The sequence below is a fragment of the Adelges cooleyi genome, unplaced genomic scaffold (assembly GCF_023614345.1).
Source record: "Adelges cooleyi isolate 19-005CV unplaced genomic scaffold, UGA_ACOO_1.1 ACOO_flye_CR_arks_rails_tigmint_CR_PRNA_376, whole genome shotgun sequence".
In the NCBI taxonomy this organism is placed as follows: domain Eukaryota; kingdom Metazoa; phylum Arthropoda; class Insecta; order Hemiptera; family Adelgidae; genus Adelges; species Adelges cooleyi.
Window position 1 is genome coordinate 12,404,108 of NW_026096053.1, and position 22,316 is coordinate 12,426,423.

At 29.5% G+C, this 22,316-nt stretch overlaps 1 protein-coding gene across 2 annotated transcripts in view; it reads right to left on the reverse strand.

Moving 5' to 3' along the window:
- LOC126840152 (protein prickle-like) overlaps positions 1 to 18,841 on the reverse strand; it is a 135,122-nt gene extending 116,281 nt beyond the window's left edge. Inside the window, exons 1-2 of one of the 2 annotated variants that reach the window (XM_050575695.1) lie at positions 18,552 to 18,841; positions 9,745 to 9,823 (exon numbers count right to left, since the gene is read on the reverse strand). In XM_050575695.1, coding sequence (XP_050431652.1) covers positions 9,745 to 9,821 — 77 coding nt within the window. In that variant the 5' untranslated portion in view covers positions 9,822 to 9,823; positions 18,552 to 18,841. Of the gene's footprint in view, positions 1 to 9,744; positions 9,824 to 18,551 lie in introns of those variants that run through there. The other variant, XM_050575696.1, reaches the window with a different exon arrangement.
- Between the last annotated feature and the right edge of the window lie 3,475 nt (positions 18,842 to 22,316).

A 22,316-nucleotide genomic window follows, 5' to 3' on the forward strand; every position in this document is an offset into this window, starting at 1 on the left:
ATTAACCACTTAATCATTTAGTACTTAGGTATGAACAAAAGTTAATTGGATTTTTTTCCCCCAGTAATCCATGAAGGTGAATATACCAATTAACAAATTGAACCGTATATACATATATTTGCATATATATTTTTAAAGTAAAAGCCATTTTAGTGGTATAAAATGCTTTCGCTCTGGTAAAATTGTGAGACTAACTATTATATATATATTTAAAGATGTATCAATAATATAAAATGGCTTTAATGAACTTACAATATTAAAGTGGCAACCCGGTTAAAAAACCTAAAATAAAGCGTTTTTTTTTCAGATTACTTGATTCGTTTTTCGGTAAAAACAATGTGTAATATTATATTAGCTATAACAACACAGCGTATAGGTCAGTTTCAATTTTTATTATTTATTATAGTTTATAATGACACCGCCACCCCCTTCGGTACCTTTGAATTTAGTGAAAAGAAAAAAAATGTGAAAAAATGGTATCACATTGTATAAAAACAACATGAAAATAAAATGTAATTTCTTATTATACCCAATAAGATACTAAGTGGTCCGTGATGAAAGAATCACCTTGAATTATTATTACATATTATCTTTTTAGTGGCATACATACAGGAGTACTTTATCTTCTGTACCTGCTTAAAAACATTTTTAACTATTGTAAACGTTTTTTTTTTTATATAATATATAAATAAGTCTTGCACGCAAATTCCGACCACCAAATGTGTTAGGATTTCTGTTGGGATGTTTTTTGTACAATCTCTCTTATCGTTTAAATGCCGAGTATAATTGCTTTTATTCGTCCCCGGTGTAAAACTAAAAGGCTGTTAATTTAAACCGTATTGCACCGAAACGCTTTTTTCGCTCGCATATCTACCGCCTTTCCTCCCACTCTTCCCATCGACTACCGGTAGGGAGAAACGATGGAAAGAATGCACAGAAATTAAAATGCAAATTATACTCCAGGCCAGACTTGGTTCAGATCCACCGGGGAGATAAGTTTATAACCGGCACTTTGAATTATGTACTGAAATAAGTTTTATTATTATTGTCTTTTCCGTGTGTGTGTGTATATATATATAATATATCTGTATAACATTAGGTACATCTGGTGGGAAATATTACTTTCATCTATCACATTGTAATAGTTTTTTTTATTAAAATATTTTCTCGTAAATATATCTTGCTCACAATATTATTTCACGTTCATCCGGTTGTTTTGTAAACTCTTTACATAATTATAAAACTATTAACGACCCCATCTGACCTTATATATATATTTTTTTAATTTCCATGTACAGGTACTGCAGAAGATAGTAAATAACACAAAACATTATACAAACAAATAACTTGTCTATATAATTTATAATTCAATTCCCCAGTAGAACAACAGCTAATAATATATAAAAAAAAAACCACTGCTAAACTGTTACCAATCGATTGATGGATTTTTACAAAGTCACGTTATGTGTATCGGTGCGTAGAATTTTTCTTTTTAAATCATCAAAAACATTAATATTATAATCTTGTAAAAGGGTAAGAGAAATGAAATAAAGTCGATTATGACAAAAGTGGTTAACGGAACCAATGAAGCAGTTCAAAAAGTACAATATACCAGACAAAATATTATTTTATAAAAAAAAACCTCCTATATTGTATTTTTAGTTTTCCAATGATATTTAAGAAGAAATACTTAACTTGGTTTAAAATACAAATAAAATAAACTCATGACACTAACGAATGATCGTCTCGAATTTGCTTAGAAACATTTTAGAAGAGCACATTTACATTTTTATTGGTTCTGTTTCGATAACAGGCTGGCGCCGAACTAATATAATACATATATAATGCACTATTTTACTTCATTACGTTAATGGAGACTCGAAGTGGATCTTACAAAGACAATTAATTGCATTCTTTCTTTTTTAATTCAGTCGGAAAATATTTAAATATATGTATTCGGGGCAATCGAGAGTTTGTAGCTGTTCATCTCTTGAAACATTTATTATTTTAACGGTTGTTTATATAAAAAATTATTCGAAGAAATTATTAACTTGATTGCAAAACTAATTGATTATTCGATTTATACATTGATAATAAAAATAAATGTATATTTCAATACGATATTCGATTTTTTATTCGTCATTTAATTAAATTTCGCCAAAGTCTGCTTGTAAATTACAGCCTGGTTATAATTGATTGGAATTCCTATATAGCCGCCGAGATCGAAGAACTGAACAAAAGGGGAAATGGTTAAGTGTAAAAATATGACAGATATTATAATAAGTATATTCTGACCCCTAATGGCTAAGGTACAGCTGGTATAGTGTATATATAATATTATACTAATATATACTTTTATTTTTTTAATGAGACGATTCGACGCTACAGGAATACTGATTACCGCCAACGAATTGCCACAGTGCCTTAATCATTCTTGATCGGATAACTATATATAGTATATACATATAATATACACAATGTACTCCTCCTTAACCATCTGCCGGCTATTTCTTGTTACCGTCTAAATGCCAAAGTTAGATGCTGGTGACTATATTGGCGAACACTGACATCAGAGTTTGTTCCTATACATAATTGAAACGTTACCGAGTACACATGTATATTTTATTCGACATCATCATCGTGGTTATTATATATCCCATCATTATATCATTATACCTGCACACAAGGGAAGGGGGGGCAAGGGGACACGACGTTTCCATAAGTCTGTATAACGCATTTTACCGTAACTAATCTTCTAAGGAGCAAAATACAGGGTGTATCAAAAAGAATGGTGGGGTTTCAAACGGCTGTAGGTTGTGGAGTATTGGACCTACAGCGGTCTGGCAGGGCTTGAATGAAAGAGGGAGTTGTCAAGTTTCGAACGACTGCCATTAGATGTCTCTAACAACCTACAGCCGTTTGAAACCCCACCATTCTTTTTGATACACCCTGTATTATACTCACGTCTTTATTTTATAACATCCGACAACTTCTTCAGTCTACCTCTGCCTTACTCTTTTTGATAATTAGACTTAAGTTCTCCCTTCTTTCGATCATTTTAATCTGCACTCTCTCGTTAGTTATTTTCCTGACTTGGCCACTTCACACATCCCTCCCAATATTCTCGTTTAGTCTACTTCCATTTTCCTTTCATCTCTCTTATTCAATGCCAGATTTTGCCAACCTAACCTTCTTATTACTCTTAATTCATACGAGTTAACAAGGGTCATCCTGTTCCTGTTTTTCCACACACTTCTCATCTTTATATGTAACATCTACAAACAGAGTTTTTTACCTAGTCTATCTTATACGTTTTACCATTCTTTCAACATGTCAAACTTTGTCAATAAATGTTTCTCAATATTTTTGCTTTTAGACCAACTAGCTATATTAGACCAGCTATATTCTGCTCACTAAGTCTTCTAGCTATATAAACATTTGTTATCTTCTTCATACAATACTGTTCCATGTACTGCTACCAAGAAGTAGCACACTCATTGCCAAACATTTGATTCTCATCTTTCACATTCTACGACTTTATCTTTATCAGTAAAAAGACTACTGATTTTTTAAAACTAAAAACACTGTTTCGTTTTAAAACCTTTTTTATAACTTTATTGATATTTTTTTTCCTATGCCATTTTTGGTAATATTATTTTTTAAGTAGGCGATTAGACGACTTTTGACATTAAGCTTACATAGTTGTCTTTATTATAGTCATTGTAATTAAATACATGTACTGGTATTTTGGCTTCGATCATTTTTTCTTTTACAAAATCTTCTGCTCTGTTTTCTTACATTATATATATATATATTGAAATAATAATTGTACACGAAACTCTTAGCTTATTAAAAAAAAAAACAGTAGTCTCGAATGGACCGTAGAAAACCGTGCATTAAAACACTACTGATGTATTACATTATAGATGGTTTAATACCCTCGTAGTTTTATTGTTATGCATCGGTGAGTCTACTCCAGTAAACGTGTTCACGCCGTTCATGCACATATGAATGCAGTTCAATTATATAATCCTATCGGCACCACATTATCAGTATGCACGCAGTAGGTATAGGTATAATAAATCAATAGCATATTATCCAAAGAATAATGCATAATAACAGTCGGTAAATTAACGGAAACCTTTCATTATTTTTTTGCAAGAGGTCGATTAACGGGGTTTATCTCTTCAAAAAGTCTAATTAAAAACATTTTAGAAAAATACTCAGAGACTATTCAACATGTTGTATAAGTGCATTGTACACAATTGTTTTTTAATTGGTCCCAGCGATTGTGTGTTCAAGATAAGTGTATGATAAAACTTATATATTCTCTCTCTCTGAACGACTTTGGTTAGTTGATTTCCCGACAACTGCTACTATGATTTTTCTTTTCTTTCTGGCTTTTTATGTCTTTATTAAGTAAGCTTCTTAGAAAAACGTCAGTTAGGTTTTCATCCCGAACTAGACGACTGCCTTCCCGACTCGAATCACGCCGCCGTTGGCGGATAATCAATATAATAATACAGTGTAGGTATATAATGAATGAACCGAGAAGACAAATTGGATATAAGTCAACATAGCTTCAGCAAACAATATCACTGCTGTGCAATATAATAATATAAAATATTTGGCCGTCGGCCCACCTTTCACGTGGTAATTGTTATAGTCTCCTTTCACTTACACCTACTCCTACACAACACTGTATGCAGTCACATCATCATTATTGTATCACGATTCTACATGCTTGTTGAATAAAACGCGATAGACTTTTATAAGAATTTGCTTTTGGTATTTAACACACTGCGTATAGTGTAGCCGAGTAGTGTCTGTGCAACAATAAACTTCACCGTACCAACGCACAGATTTTAACAGAGTTATTGCAAATATTTAATAAATCTCATCTGATAGTGGATTAACCTGTACATATATAAAACAAATTTTCAGAAATTATATTAAAAAAAGAAAAAAACTTTGACGATTGAAATGCCTTTTTCCAATTCATCGGCTGGCTGTATAGATAACGCAGAGAAAATGAAAAATAATAATTTAAGTGAACGCTTCTGATCCATAGAGTAGCAACAAAAAAAAAAAAAATACTTTATAAAAATATACCACCGAAGGAAAAAAAGTTACCTGTATTTTAAAAAGTATAAAATAAAATATCCCAATCGATATTAACAGTACTCAGCTACGTAGCAACGTTTTGAATAAATAAGTTGTGCGTTCGTTTTAAAAAGTCTTCTTGCTATTTGTGACTATTGCACATTTTTTGCACAAAAAACCTAAACTGTGAACCGATTTCATATAATGTTTTCAAGTATATCAAAATGTAAAACCATTTACGTTGGCTACAAACTATACAGGGCATGCTTGTGTGTACGTTGTAAAGTAACATTCTAAAATCGAGTAAACAACAACGCACAAGATTGCCTTTTCTCAAACAAAGAATTTATTTTCTTAGGCAGTAATGGAATTTACATTATAAAACCAATTTTTTGTGTGTTTATGCATGTAAAACATGAACACGTGCATGGGCCATAAGCCCAAAAAAACCAATAAGGTAAAGAACCTAAGAAGCTAGACTCTGTCTAAACATTAACAAAAATTGAATACACTTTAAAAAAATTGTTGAACATAGTCTTCTTAACTAGGGGCAGACCAACAGTTAATATGCACAACAGGCTAAGGCTTAGCTTAGGTATAAATAAATAGGTCCAACGACAACGAGCCAATAACATGAGCCTGACCAATAATAAAATAAAATAAAAATATTGTATAGACATATCTATAACATATCCTATCCAAAAATTAGTGTTTGAATACTAAACCTAAAGTAAATCAATCAAATGACTAACCATATATTAGTATGTGTTTTCACCAAGTAATTTTAAAAATTACATTTAACCAATTAATGTTAACGTTTTCAGATTGTTATTATTTAATTACAGGTTTAGAAATAATAACTCAATAAAATCGAAAAATAATAATTTACTTGTTTCGTGCTCCTTTGAACCTCTTTGGTGTAATTATATTGTTATAATATACTGTCCATAATTAAATATGCAGTGGCACTTACCTGAAACAAAATTGATTGAAAATTAATTAACGGTTGGAATTGTTTAACATCGACACGTGCATTATTCAATTAATTTTTGGATGAAAAAAACAACTTTGCCATGTTTTTCCACAGTGTTTATTAATCATGTTAACCACAGTTGTATATGAGTAAATACATTTTAATTGTTAGTACTTTTTCGCTTACAAACACTTTTATAAATAATTCTTAAAGATTTACTCACGATATTATTTTATTAGTAACAAGTTCTAATTTTATTAAATACTTAAATTCTTGAAGAATGTATCTTTATTTTTAAATTTGATTAGCTGATATTAACACATTCGCGTTGAAGTACTTGATAATTTGTATACCAAATTAAGTGCATAAAAGGGAACATCTATTTAAAATGATTAAGATGAATTATTAACAAAAGTATTAAATATTTGAAACATTAGTGTAAGGATTAATGTTATTTCATCAACACACAGTACGTTTTTTTGTTAATAGTACAATTAGGTTTTCAAAAACAATTTTTTACAAATGTATAGGTTTGATTAAAAGTTGGTAATTTATAAAAATATTGCCTAAATATATATATATATATATATATATATTTATATAACAACTACTCAAAACAATTAATTATAAACTACTAACTAACATTCTTACCACAAACTCAAAATTCATGTGGACAGCCATAATAGAGCCCTAATAGTTTTTGAAAATTATTAGTTTAATGAAATCATCCAAACCTTAACAAACGAACTATCTAGATAATTATACAAAGGTGACGGTTTTTGCTATCTTGTAAAGATGAAACTTTATCTAACTTTATTTAAATAATCCATTTTGATCATTTTTTATTCGGATATTGCACAAAACTGTATCTAGGTAGAAAAAATCTGGAATTTCAATAATCCGGATGGAGACGTCAAGGAGTTTGTTTGTAAGATGAAATTGCTGATGGGTGAGTAGTGTATTTGCAGCAGGAATTATGCGGCAAAGAAAATAATATATTCTCCTGGCATACTATACAGATGCCACCAAGACAAAATATGACTGATTGCATCGTTCATAAAGTACTGCGTCGGTCTTGCATGTGTACTAGTATGACAAGACAAGTAAATGATCATCATACCGACAATACTGCAGCAGAAATATACTCTCTCCCAGTCGAATTCGGTGCCATCAGGCAAAAAAAAAATGGATTTGAAAAAAAATACAAATTACTTCTACGAAACTGTCGTTTTTTGCGGTCTGATAGTATTGAACTTAAAAATTGGAGATTACCTATTCTCAACCTTGTACAAGTATCAAATAAGCAGACTTTTCCACCAAATCCCAATTGAGTAAGAAGTTTGCCATAAATGTAGTTATATCAAATGGATTTTTTAATTATTATTTTCTTCATAAATGTAATTTTTGATGTTGAAAAACTATGGCGAAGTCAGATTTTGTCAGTCAAACTTACTTTTAAAGTTAATCCTTCATCTTTCACCTTCTTCTTTTTTATTTTCAAAAAAATATTTCCCATGGAAAGTGCAAAAACTTAATTTTGTTAAATTGTTTGAAATGCAATATCTTAATTTTATTTGTGTTTTTATACAGATAAATTATTAACTCCAAAGTGTTGAGTGAAGGAAGAATTCATAAGAATGTTTAATTTTTCTAGTTATACATCAGACAAAAAACTGTTTTTATTTTCTGCAGAACTCAAGCAGAAAATGTGAGTTCTTCTAAAACTGTAAAATTATGTTAATATACTTAATAAATTATCATGTCTACTTGTATTTTACAGGAATATTTATTTCATAATAAACAAGTTTAATTTAATCTACTGAGAAAAACTTTTGGCTATTTTTTACATTTTTTATAACCAAATACACAAGTTTGTGCGCGGATTCGGTAACTCCACCAAACTAAATAGCAGTAAAAAATAATATATTATGAGTTTATAATTTACCAAGAATACAATGACAATCTCTAAAAAAACCATAATAATACACCAGTTAAATTATATAACACAAACTCAATTTTATCATAATATTATATTATGCAGTATTAATTATGTATATTGTGCGCTATACATGGAAATATTTTCTATTCCACTCATCTCAAAAGTATACATATCAAATATAATATTACAAAATACACCTATTGTCGAGAAAACACATTCTAAAATACCTGATCTGAATTATCTAAATATATATGTTGCATTCAATATACAGTTATGCTTTTATAAAACTCTTATTTAGTCCAATGACCACAGCTGTCGCGGACTATATTTAATAAAAAAAAAAAAAAAAAACTCTTATCCCTTCCTTGGATTATATTCTATACTATTACTATGGATAAATATTGTTAAACTAAAGAGATTATTCTACTAAAAAAAAAACGATTATAAATAAACAACCAAAAGAAAGCTTGTCTGTATATATAAGCGATACATTTTTTGTTACCGTTAATTATTATTCTTAATCATCATTATTATTAATGATAATTATTTTTTCGAAAGAGGCGACCCTTTTTTTAATACTGTAAAAAATACTTTATTTCCATTTATTTTACACAACTATTTGTCAGTAATTTGTATTTATAATCCATTAACATGTGGTAACACATAGCTTACTTTATTAAAAAAAATTAGCCTTCAATTGAGATAGTAATGAGTTATTTTTATAATACTAAACGGACTTCTTCTGGAACATCCTCTTAACTTTCATCAACTTTACTATTCTACCAAAAATAATTTGTTAGGTTAAGTACTATATTAAACTATTATGAAATACTTTGGACTCCCAGTTGTATTTCAAAGTTCTAGTTACAAGACGGTTTAAACTTGAGCGTTTCTTTAAAAATTTAAAGCAAACATCAATTACTGTAACGATTGGAACCTTTTCTGAATTGGTAAATAATCAGAGAATAATTAAAAACAAATAACGGTTATTTACTGTAGAATAAAACGTGCAGAAACATGCAATTGTTTTTTCTACAAAGAGTTCATCAGTTTTCTGTGAATTTCAATATCCTTATTTTCTACGTTAAGCAGCATGAAACTAGATTTAGATTTAAACATCCAAATTGTACTGTTATTTTTTGCTTATCGTGCAAGTGCGGTAAACTACTTGTTAACCGAGACACATATTATAATAAAATACATTAAATAGTTTTCCATATTTAGGTTATACGTTATTTTTTTTTACATCTGAGCTATACTTTACACCGCATTTGTGTTGATTATTTATCAATCGGTTGTTAGTAAAATAGGATATATATTTTACAGGTACTCTATACAGTTACAACCATCAATCCGGTGGTCAGTATCGGTTATGCCGAGCATGCAAACAGTTACTATATAGTATTGTTTTTAATTTACATATCCGGAGCGAACAAAATACTCCGGAAAATTGCCTAACGCGCAAACGGTAAAAATTTAAGTTGGAGAAATTATAATATGATTTATGTGTAGCGAAAACCATCAAACACTGATGGTCATAATGTAGGTATAGCCGTGAAGAAAAAATACATTTCAATTTCATGGTCTTCCTACATGGACCGTCGACGGATTGACGCGAGGTCATTGGCAGTTATCTAGTTCCTTAGTAATTTTGGAATTCTTAAACGCAGCTACATTTTATGTACCATGTAATATGACTACACCACTGTGATGTATACTGAAATCTTACCTCCAAAAGTGTTGAGCAAACTCTGGACATTTTCCACACTTCCGACAACCGTTGTTGGCTGGTCGATCCGTTTCCATTTCTGGAATTAAATAAATACATAATTATTAGCTTCGATGCGACGAGCTCAGAACATATTGTTCTAATCATGAAATTGTGTTTTAGTTGATTTTTATCTAGTCTTCTCCTAGGCTTAGCTTCCCTTACAAGTGGTGGGTACGTTTCCTTTGATGAAGTATAAGGCCTCGAGCTACTTGCTCCAAGCTACAAAGGTTAGGGTTAGGTTTGGTAGATCTACCTTTGAAATATTTGTAAACTGTTTAATTATGATTTGAAGAAACCAAAAAATCTAATAAAGCGCGATTATAATGTTATATTGTATTTATTAATAACTTTGTGTTTGTGTGTTGTCCTGTGATAAATCTAGATATTTCATTTATTTCCCAATTAAAATTGTTTTAAACATTTTTTTAATGGTTATTTTAGTTTGTTAAATCTACAGTCCGCCGTATTTATTAAGCCAAAATGTTTTGATCTTTTAAAAATTATAAATTATAGTCATGTCAAGGTGTGGTATGGTCAGAAACTATTTGTATTAGACCAATTAAAAAATTTAACAACAAAATTATACTCGGGTATATAATATAAACTTTATTGTACATGTATCCATACTTAATGTATATACATTATATTGTCTTAGTTGTTTACAATATTTGTGAGCGTTAATTGGATAAGAACAAAATCAATTACCGAATGACTACGCGCTAATTATATTTACTCGATGGATAAGAGCTTATTGGCTTTTATAGAAAAAATCAGACGGGTTTCTTATACAGTCAACTACCGTTTTTTTAATCCACTGATATCATAAAATATTTCCATTAGAACACCCTGTTAAACCAAAACGAAAACACGTTTTAACGTGAATATATTATAATACCATTTTACATGTATAATGTATATATTATATTACAGGGTGTCCCATTTTTAAATACTAATCGATTTTTCTCCGAAAATACTAATCCAATCAAAAAGTTGTTTATAAGATACCTTTAGAGTACAAAGGGGGACGTTAAAAAAAAAATATGGTCCAAAATTCAAAATGCCCGACTTAAGGTCCCGACAAAATGCCCGACAAAAATAGAGGTCCCTATTACACGTGTATTCGATTACACGTGAAACACGTGTAATTAACATACACGTGTAATTATAAATACACGTGTATTCAAAAAAATTCATTTTTGTTATTAATTTTAGTTTTACGTTTAATATCACGTCTATTTAATTATACGAACTCAAACACAAGCATAATTGTGTAAATACGTTAACTCAAACTAAAATTTTTAACAAAATAATTTTTTTTAAATACACGTGTATTTATAAATTAAGTCTCTTTAGCTAATTTTAGTTTTGTTATTTTATATTGATGCATATGGTAACCGTGTCATGTGTGGTAACCGTGGTATGTGTGATAACCAATATGGCATATCCGAACATCTCAAATAAGACATTCTTAAAATGTATCTTTATCTTTGTCTTTGTCTTTATCATTATCATTAGTATTACCATTACATTATCATTATCTTAATCGTTAACGTTATCCTCTTTTCTGTGTATCACAAAGATAAAAACCATGGTCACCACACATACCATGATTCTACATGTTTTTTACCGTAAGTCGGCCATTTTGAATTTTGAAATATATTTTTTTTTAACGTCCCCCTTTGTACTCTAAAAGTCTCTTATAAACAACTTTTTGTTTGGATTAGTATTTCAAAATGGGACACCCTGTATAATAAAGTGTGTCTCTCAATATTGTGTATACAAGTCAGGAGAAGAAAACGATACCTACTCGTTTTTAGTTTACCGTGAACTAATTTTGACAAACGATTTAGTGACAAACTTCAAACAAAAAATCTGTTATAAGTCAAAATTGCTATTGTCAAAATTTGAAAGTACTGCCGTTTATTTTTGTCAGTAGTATGACTAATACTGTTAAAAAATAACAACAACAAATTATTCGGTTACATAATTATTTGAAGGAAAAAATACAAGGTTGACTTGCAGCGACAACGTCCCGATATGACTGTGCTACAGTTTTAGTAGGATATTATCTACATTTATAACTTCAAATAATACACGATAAAACAAACACTTGAACATGGTTGTGAATACAGAATACACACAACCAGAACCGGATATTATGTTAATTCGTATTTCTTTATTGTTCAAACTAAGGCGATTAAAGAGATATCAATGCCACGGTAACGCGTTCAGCGTTGGTGTTTTTTTTTTAGTCCATTACCATAATCTCATAGTTTATCAGATGTTATCACTAAGTAAGTACATTACATTAAAAATTGTATAACTTGTGATAAAACTTATGTGTTTTGGAATCAAAGCACTTACACATCAATCAAATGCACCTAAGTAACATCATTAACTTGGATTATGCTAAAATCAGCATAGGGCACCGAGGTAACATTTTAAACTAAATAAATCTGTCAAATAAATTACATAGTATCGCCAGAGATTTATTTAGATTCTATTATTTCTGATTACCAAAGCAATGTGTATCTACACTCTTTTACCCATTTGAGTTTATCCTAACATTTTTGTCGGTTATCTATACATTACAAAGTAATGTAATACAATCATATAGGATTAGATATTTTTTATGACTAAATTATTAACGATTTTATTTGAAAAACTATATTAACACAAAAGGTAGCATATCATTAGGTATGCATTAAAGTAATCCTATTAGGAGGATGTGTATATATTTTAGTTCTCGTTCGATGGCGTTATACTATCAGCTCTCGAAGACTGCTATTCACTTTTGTATATATTTTTTACTGGGAGTCGGGCAGACCATCCCGTTATAGGTATCAAATATGTAGTAGTAGTGCATATACACATAAATAGGCAGGCATGCACAATTGTATAATTTATACCGATACAATCGGAAGACACTAACTTGTCGCATTCTACTGCTGCTGTACAGTCGCATTACACAAGACTGGTTCTCGATTCCCTCCATATAGCGGTGACCAGGATAAGATCAACATCCGTTTAATTAATGATGATTATATCCCCAGTCAAGCTTGCCTGCTTTTCTTTTCGTTGCTTTTATTCGATATATTATTTTTCCACCATAAGACGTGCACTCAACTCACTGTGTATACAGACTGTGGTTTTATTGAGTTTTTATTTACCTCTCTTTTTTCCCCCTTTACTAGGCTTGTGCACAGCCGTGCATTGCTGCGAAAGGTCAGTAGCTTCAGCTACCCACAATACAGCCCTGCTAATGTACCAAACATATTGAAGGAAACGAAATGCAATAGATAAAACTAGTAGCTTCATAAATAACCAACTGACATATTTTCTAGAAACAGACTCATCCGCGTAGACATAAAGAATACAATGAAAAACTAAATGGAATGATATCTAAAAATATGGAAACACACAACCAAGTACTCCGAAAGACAAGGCATCAACAACAAGTTATAATGAGTTTACTAACAATATAAAACACTCACATTACACGCACGGATACCTAATGGAAAGATAAAAGGCAAAAATGTGAACAAATTTCATAAAATATTTTTTACTTTATCACAATGTATGTGTCTGCCGTTGTGTAGTAAAGTGCTTTCCTCGAACAAAGAATCTATTACCTTGGACAATAATGGCATTTACATTACAAAACCAAAATTGTTGTATGTTTCTACATACTTCTTACATCCTTAGTTTTTAGGCATAAAATTAATAAAAGTTTATAAAATAACTTTGTTAATTAAAAAAATTCATATAAAAACAAAATTGCCAGCAATCTTTAAGTAAATACGTATTTTATTAGTAAATCAATTTTTGCGCCTGATTTCAACCGGTCCGCTAAATATGGTGATAATAGCCATTTAGCTATCAAAAATTCAAATCATTCCAATATGTTTAATTTTTCTAAGGCTTTAATTATGTTATATATGTACCATTTTACATATTCTACATTCGAAGTAAACAATAATAAACAGTAACTTGAGCTATGCATACTTTCACAGAAGCTTTATTGTGTTTCTAAAAATGAATTCGGATAGGTAACAAAAATAAAGAAGTAATATCATGTGTTGTTAAAAACAATAAGCATTTAATTGATGACAACTAGTTTATAAATATCACTAAAAAAAATCTGTTTGGCAGCAGGACAGCTTATTTATACCTTCAGTTTTTAGTCAAGAAATATTTTTTCAATTTTTTTTTGTAATTTACATCACAGGAGCAATATTTTGGATTGACGTAGTTATATATTTACAATACAAACAGACAAAACAGTTTATAATTAGAAATTAATTTTTTACTTATACAATTTTATTACACATAACGGTTTCTGTATGTTTTGTTGCGTATAAAAAAAAATTGTAATTTTAATATTGAAAATGTTATCACTTTGAATATAATAATAGTTACCAAGTCATCTTGAAAGAAAGAAAAAATAGTCGGTGTAGGTACACACACACAATTTACATGCGTTTTATCTGAGTACATTGCGCTTTTATAAATCGGTCGTTAGGTTAATATTTATAACAGCGAGCATCTGTTATTAGCCCCAGAAGACCGCCGCTATTGTCTGTATTGTTTTTCTCTTAGTATTTTCTCTTATCGTTGGCAACTGAATAGATTATTACTACTGCAGTACTCAACAAATGACTACTTGTTCGACTACTTGTATTGCCGCAGTAGCACTTCATTGTTTATACGACAAGGAGAATATGTTTGCATATATTTTGTAAGCTCACAAGTATAACATAAGAACATTATAAATACAAGCAAATAAAAAATTGGCGGTAAAAGGCAGTGTTTCAAATAATGTAAGTAATAAAAATAATGATAACCACTTTTGGATAAATACCTCTTGAGTTGTTAGTATTTATGTTTCTTGTAGGTATAACAAAAGTCAATGATAATAAGAGTGCAAAATTGCATTTTGTAAAAATATTAAAATTATACTTTGAAGAAACAAGTTAAAACCATATTGAAAAAACATCTTGAAATGTTTTAAATAGTTGAATAGATTGAAAGAAAAAAAAACCTGTATATTTTACCCAACAATTATTGTAGTAAATTCTGAGAAATATTTCGTAAACGGTACTTTGTTAGTACAATCAAGTTTTTCTTCAAAAAATTTCTCTTAAAACAAACAAAATAATATTTTCATACAGAAAACATTAACAACCGATGTCAATTATTACATTTTTATTGATATTACAATACTGTGTTGGTACTGTTGATATTGCATTTAGATTCTAAACTAGTAAACACCCAAACTCTGTTATTCAAATTTTGTAAGTAAGTCCCAATAGAAATACGGCCCTAAAAGAAAACCCATTTTTCCGAAGCAGTTGAATAAATGATAAAAAAATATGTTGAATTTAGTCGATTTGTACATTAAGTCAAAGCATATAAACCATAAAAAATGTATTCTAAAACCACTTAACTAAATATACATACATAGAGATTAAAACTGAAAACCATAAATTATACAACACATACGTTTGCGTTCAAACCGATTGCTGATGTTGTAACATGTTATTAAGTTGTATGTAAAATTATACATTTATCACGGGTAATTAATGTTTAAGAAAGACTAAGACTAAATTTTAATGATAGTGCGGCAAAGTTAAAATAAAAATTTTAAAAAATGATCAGACACTAAATACTGTGTTACAAATTTAAAACGAGACTAGATGGGCAACACGATTTTTGTAAAAAAAAATGTTGATTATTTTTGGTAAAATGTCCATTCGCTTCGTTTTCTCCAATTACTCTACCTGACTCTAATTATTTTATTACTGTTTGACCAAGTTGGATTAGATTGTGGGTTGACCTGGCTAACGCCAAAATATCAAATAGTTTTCTGACCTCACCTCACTAACAGTAGAAAAAAGTTTGGTCGGCTTTGAGAGGAGGGAAAAAACTAAGATTTGCACATCATTGGAGTATATATTATGTACACGTCAACCGTCCAATTAAGAGGGCAAATCACAAGCCGGTAATGTTCTTAAGAAGGTACCTGTACACATTAATTGGGACCTTAATGGCTATAATTTCGTGCACCTAACCCGAAGGCAGCTGCAGGCCAAACTAGAAGAAATTCTACAATAATATTATGCTCAACATACATAAGACACACACACGAGAAACGCCTGCATTTTTTTCCCCTCGAGTCTGTCCGTGACTTGCACCGCCCATAATGTTAATATTCTAAACGGGGAAACAATCCACTTGTACAGCAACATATTATGTGTGTATATATACATACGTGATTGGGTGTTATTATATTATTCTATTTTTTTACCGCCGGTTTTTTGTGCTTTTTTTTATTCATCTCCTTCAGAGTAACACACCGGTCGAGAGTAAACAAAACTCGAAAAAGACCACTGACATTGTAATAGGTAGTCAGAAAAACCGTGGGCATTGTGGATGACACGGTCGAGAGGGGTCAATGGGATTGCCGTTTAATAATTATTTCTCATTGAGCATATTAGCCATTATCATGCAGATGCGGTGTCAGCCACTCGAGTACACGGGTTACCTATGTGTAGGTAACAACCCGGTAAATGGTAACAAACCAGCCGTCAGGTCCAAGTCAAAACACAATACACAAACGCATAACGTCATCGCGTTCCAAGTTCAAGTGTCCAAGTCGACGTTTGACGTGACCGGTGTGTGTGTTTTTTTTTTTTCCGTCGCATACCTAACTTGAAATACTTATACAGCCGGTTTCACCAACATTTGTTAAGAATTTTAACTTATTGTTAATTATATTTAACAATTAGTAAGTGAAAATTGGGTTTCATCGAGATTTGTTAGTCTTAACACATTGTTGAATTAATCACCCAAAATCGGCTTGTTAAAAAGTTAATCGGCATGTTAAAATTGTAGTACTTATATATAATATTTCTATTATTATAATTCAGAAATTGTTTTATAATTTTTGTTGACTGAATATACTAGTAATATATAATAATGAATTACACATTTTACGAGGAATTTCTTTATATTGAGTATTAAGAGAACAATAGAAATGACAACTCGATAACTCTTTATTAGGTAAGCAGAAGTTATTTTATGTAGGTAGATTAGGTACAAAGGAATGGCACAAACTTGCATTATAGGTTCAAAAAATCATAATTTATTGTATTTTGTAATTTAGATATTAATATTATGTCTTTCCTGTCAATATCTACCTTTTTTTAGGCCTTTAAAAAAGAAAAAAATATTTTAATGACCTTGATGACAAACTATTTTTAGAAAGGTACAGACTATTGTGTTAAACAATTATATAAAAATTATTTATATAAACCGAAACGTTAAAAGAAAGTCAAATCAAATGTCAAATAATAACAAACTGACAAATTAAATATTACAATCGCTTATCAGTTATCACACATTTTAATAACCAATGAGAACGTTGAAATCGAGGTAACCGCTTTGGTAACCCAACTAACGTTTTGTTAATTTAACAAATAGAATTTAACAATAATAATGTTGTATGGTGAAACTTATTTCATTTAACCAGGTGTTAAATTTAAATGAATTGTTAACTAACATTGTGTTACCCGCTGATACTTAACCCTTTCGGTCTTGGCATAGCATAGCATAGCTGTGTATTAACATACTATAGTGAATATAATATTATTGTGTTGTCGGATACGATACACATGATCGAATTTTTTTATTGTGGCTAAACGTGCTGCGACCTATTGCTATCTATGTCGTTGATCGGAAAATATCAATCTTATCACATGACACTAGTCATGTAAAAAGGTACACAAACCTAACCAACATATTAAGTGTAGCTAGACACCTCATTAAAGGTAATTATCCCTATTTCGATTACAATAAAAAACCAACGAGGCAATTTGAGTCGAATTGTTGGAGGACCGTAGCCTGCGAAATGATGTCGTTAGATTGAAAAAAAAACATTATTTAGTCGATTCAGTATAATTTACACGGAAATAAAAACAAAAAAAATCATTTAATATTACTTAATTACCGGTTGAAATGAATTTTGCTAACTTGGCAGATGAGAACCAAAATTGTAAAAGCCATTTTTATTGATCCAAAAATAACAACTTGATTAACAATTCGAACAAGCACTTAAAGTTTTTGTTTTTATGGAAATAACAGACGATAAAAATAAAAATATACGCTTAATAAAAAAGTTTAATACCGGATCGTTTTACAAGTAATTTCCTTTAGTACGGTTGTTAAATTTATAATATTTTATACAGAAAAAAAATGTATGAATTATTAACCATAAACATTTTATTATAAAGACAAATGCGTACGGTTTCTTTTGCTCAATTAATGTTAAGTATATTTTGAGTTAAAAAATAAATTGTTTGTATATTTAGTGATTCTTTGTAACAGTTAAAAGTTATTTTAGCTTCATTTCTATAATTTTTAGTGCATATTTATGCCGAAATAAGGATAATTATATGTAATATTTGTTTCGGTTGGGTTAACATTCAATCGAGAAAAATCCTGTTCAATATGTCTAATAACTAATTTTACTAATCCGTCTATGGTTTGTGTTTTTACTTTTTAGTGTACATATCATATTGTATCCAAAACCTATGTTTATAAGAAATAAATATAAAGTCGCCCTCACTGGGAAAATCTTCTCGCGTGGTAAAACCCAATTTCAGAAAGAAACAATGTTATAATTTCTTAATACAATTTTTTCCCCTTTTCAATGGCGGTTGACTTTAGCATATTATATAATATAGATAATTTTTTTAAATTATTACCTCTCGTGCAACAGGCTCGGCGAAAATCCGCTAAAAATTAAAAAAAATCCACATATTCCAACTGGATTCACACGATGCCTTTGTTGTACACAATATTTTTATAATTATTACCAAACGAATCTAAACGCACGACACACCGAGATTGAAACATACACTTAATTTTCTATTGAAAACCGAAAAAAATTTCAAAGATCTAAAAAAAAAAAATATTAAAATAAATTAAAAACAAAAAAACCACCGAACACGCGACACGGTTATTGCGCTTTGCCGGAGCGCCGTGTACGTCCGCTCTGCCGCCACAATACAAACTGACCGTTCTGGTCCAGACGTGTTTCCCCACGGTCACCATGGACCAGGTAACCGGTTCAAAAATTTTAGGCGGTGACGGTACGTTAAGGGGGCGTTCACCAACGGCCACACCGCCGGCCTCGTAATAATAATAATAATAGCAATAATATGTCTTAAGTGTTGAAGTATTTAATACACAATTAAACCGTTATCCATCACTGCTGTTGTTGTTACAAAAAAAAAAAACCCCAATCATATTTCACACATAGCCTGGGTGTATAATAGATAAGTAAATAATTATAATTTTTTTTTACAAATATACATTGCATAAGAATTATTGTTAGAGTGTTACATTATAACAACGCTTCGAGGGAATTGGCGTGGTCGTATTGCCGATATGATATTGAAAATCTACTGTCAACAATAAGCCTATAATTTACCTATCTTAAATCAATAATATTATTTAAATACGCATGCTTAAATATAACCACAAATATTTTTTAAAAATGTATTTTTTTTTATGAAAAGCATACCTAATACTTTTTTTTTTTTAGAAGAGATGTTAAACTTTATAACAAACAATATTATATCCAATAGATAAGTCATAAAGTGACTTCTACAAAATTAAACAATTACAACAAAACTACAATTAAACTAGAAAAACTTGATATTAATTTTCCATTAAATTACCGAGACATGTTTAAAACAGTTATTAGATCAATTATTAAAACATTGCCAATAATTTTCCTATTAATAAATAGCCCTTTCCGTTCCCCTTAAGTATTTATAAAAAAAAAATATTTAGTATTTCGAATACTCTTAAAAATTGTTTTTAAATAAATAATTGTATTTTTAAAAAAACATTTCAAATACCTTTTAATTGAATTTGTATACTCAAATACGAATATTTGTTCAAAAAAATGGCTAATCTATACATTTGTCTATGTTTTATATTTTATAGCTAATACAAAAATGTCATGAATTTATAACATGGAGAATTTAAAAATAATAAAACTGAGTTATAGCAAAATATATACTCTTAAATGCACCATTCGAGAAACATTTTACAATATTAGTTTAAAGTGCATTCCAATTACATTCATGTATACATATTATCTCTTACCCTGGTAAATTGTTTAAACAATGTATGAAGGGCACACGGCGGTAGGTAAAAAGTATAAGTTTTTTTTTTCATAAAAATTACCCGACTCAACACGCCTATCCGTTTTGAATAATCGTTTCCCTTATACTATAACTGTTGTTCTATATTGCTCTTATGTGTATATGGGGTGTTTATTACTCCCAGAACAGGTATCAAGCAATAAAAAAATGTTCAACGCCGTGTAATTATGACCAAATTAAATGCTTGTACGTTTTTATTTTAATAATAGTATTAATTACAGGAGAGTTAAAAACAAAACTTGTTGCCAGACTTATGTTGCTATAGCTAGAACGAGTGTCAAATAGTATATAGTAATAAAATATAAATCAAACAAGACACCCAATATTGATTTTAAGTAATCACAACACAATCATATCAATTTGTTTTACTTTAACACAATGAAAATTAAGATGTACTTGGCAAAAATATTCCATAACAAATATTAATAATTATTATACCTCTTTAAATATTAATTACAAGCTTATTTATTACAAACTGTAATGAAGTATAACTCTATCATGTGTAATTAAATTATACAGACAGATCTTTTACATTTTCAAACAACTGCTTGTGATATTATTAGTAATAATAAACGCACGCCTCATTCAAATTGGTCTAAACTTTAATATGAATTTAGCGATGCCATTTTTGTAAACAATATTTCCACATTTACAAGCAAAAGTACAGTGTAAAATATTTACAAAACAAATCTAGGCGTTTCTTAAATAAATAAAACATTTAAATAATAAAACATCTTGCTTTAATTAAAAACTCTAATAATAATTAATACAGCCATGTTTTTATTTTAATAAAATGAAATAAAAAATATATTTCAATCGGTAAACAAACATTTATTTGAAATAACAATTATTTGACGAGCTAAATGATAGTATGTTCTAAATAACTTATTATTTTCAAATTATTACTTATAATTTCTATGAAAAGATTATAGGTCATTATCTTGAACAAAATAAATATTATATAATTGAGGCAGTACGGTCAAAAGGAATTTTCTAAGAATGAACAAAATTACATCCAAATTACACCCTCACAGTGCCGAGTCATGTTTCAAGATGATTTTGATCAACACAAGAGAAAGTCACATATTAAGTTTACCGTCTTGTTTTTTTTTAATGAATCATAATTATTATTATAATACATTAAACACAAAGTTATTTGGAATTTAACGCTACCCGTAAACAACAATGTTTACATATAATAGAACTATCGATTGGCAATGACATCAGAGTTACACCAGGTAGGTTTTTTTGTTTAAGCTAACCAAATGTTTAATATTTACCAAAAAACCATTATGTACGGTATTATTGGGGGTATGTATTTAATTTCAAAACGCAATTACCATATGGTTGACAACATTAAAATTCAATATTGTTAATTATTTGTTGAAAAAATTGCTGACAATAGCTTATATCGATTTGGCACAGTTACTTGACTTAAAATTATTTTTTTTGTGTATCAAATATACACAATGCATTTCTATTTATTTACACATCTATCTGTGTTGTTTTTTTAACACATCTAAATATTTTTCCAACAATTAATAATTAACCCTTAAAACTCCTGAAGTAGAAAGTTGGTTTTAAAATTGTTACCAAATTTGAATTAAACTAACCTAAAAATGAATAAATTAATCAGTTTTTATAAAATACTTCGTGTAACATATAAAACAAATGAAAATTATTCGTATGCAAATCCAGAATATGCAAATATAAGCTATTCGGTCAAATGTTCTCCGGGTGTATAACTATAAAATTCTACTAGTATTGGTTTTTGTTTTGATAATATCGTTTCAGAGTAACGATACAGTACGTTTATTATAAGTCAAGTTCGGCTTGAGAATATTTAAGAATTACAATAAACGGTGAAGTAATATAGGTTTACAGTGAAATCCTCTACAAAAATATCATTCATCCAAGAAAAAAAAACATCATATTTTGTATTTTTTGTACTTGAACCAAACTTAAAGTCGAAAACAAGTCATATATTCTAACATCCAAAACAATTGGCTTCGATGACTAATGTGGCAATACATACAGTAAAATCCTGATGTACGCTCCACTGAAATATTAATTATTGACCAAAAACCGCATTTGTATTATTTGTTTTTGAACCAAACCTACGTCGAAAACAAGAAACATACCTCTAAGTCGAAAACAAGTTGTATATTCTTGTATCCAATATTTGGCTTTTATGAAAAATATTTTTTATTTAAGAAAAAAAACAACAGCGTATTTTGTATTATTTGTTGTTGAACCAAACTTACGTCGAAAACAAGTTATATATTCTAATATCCA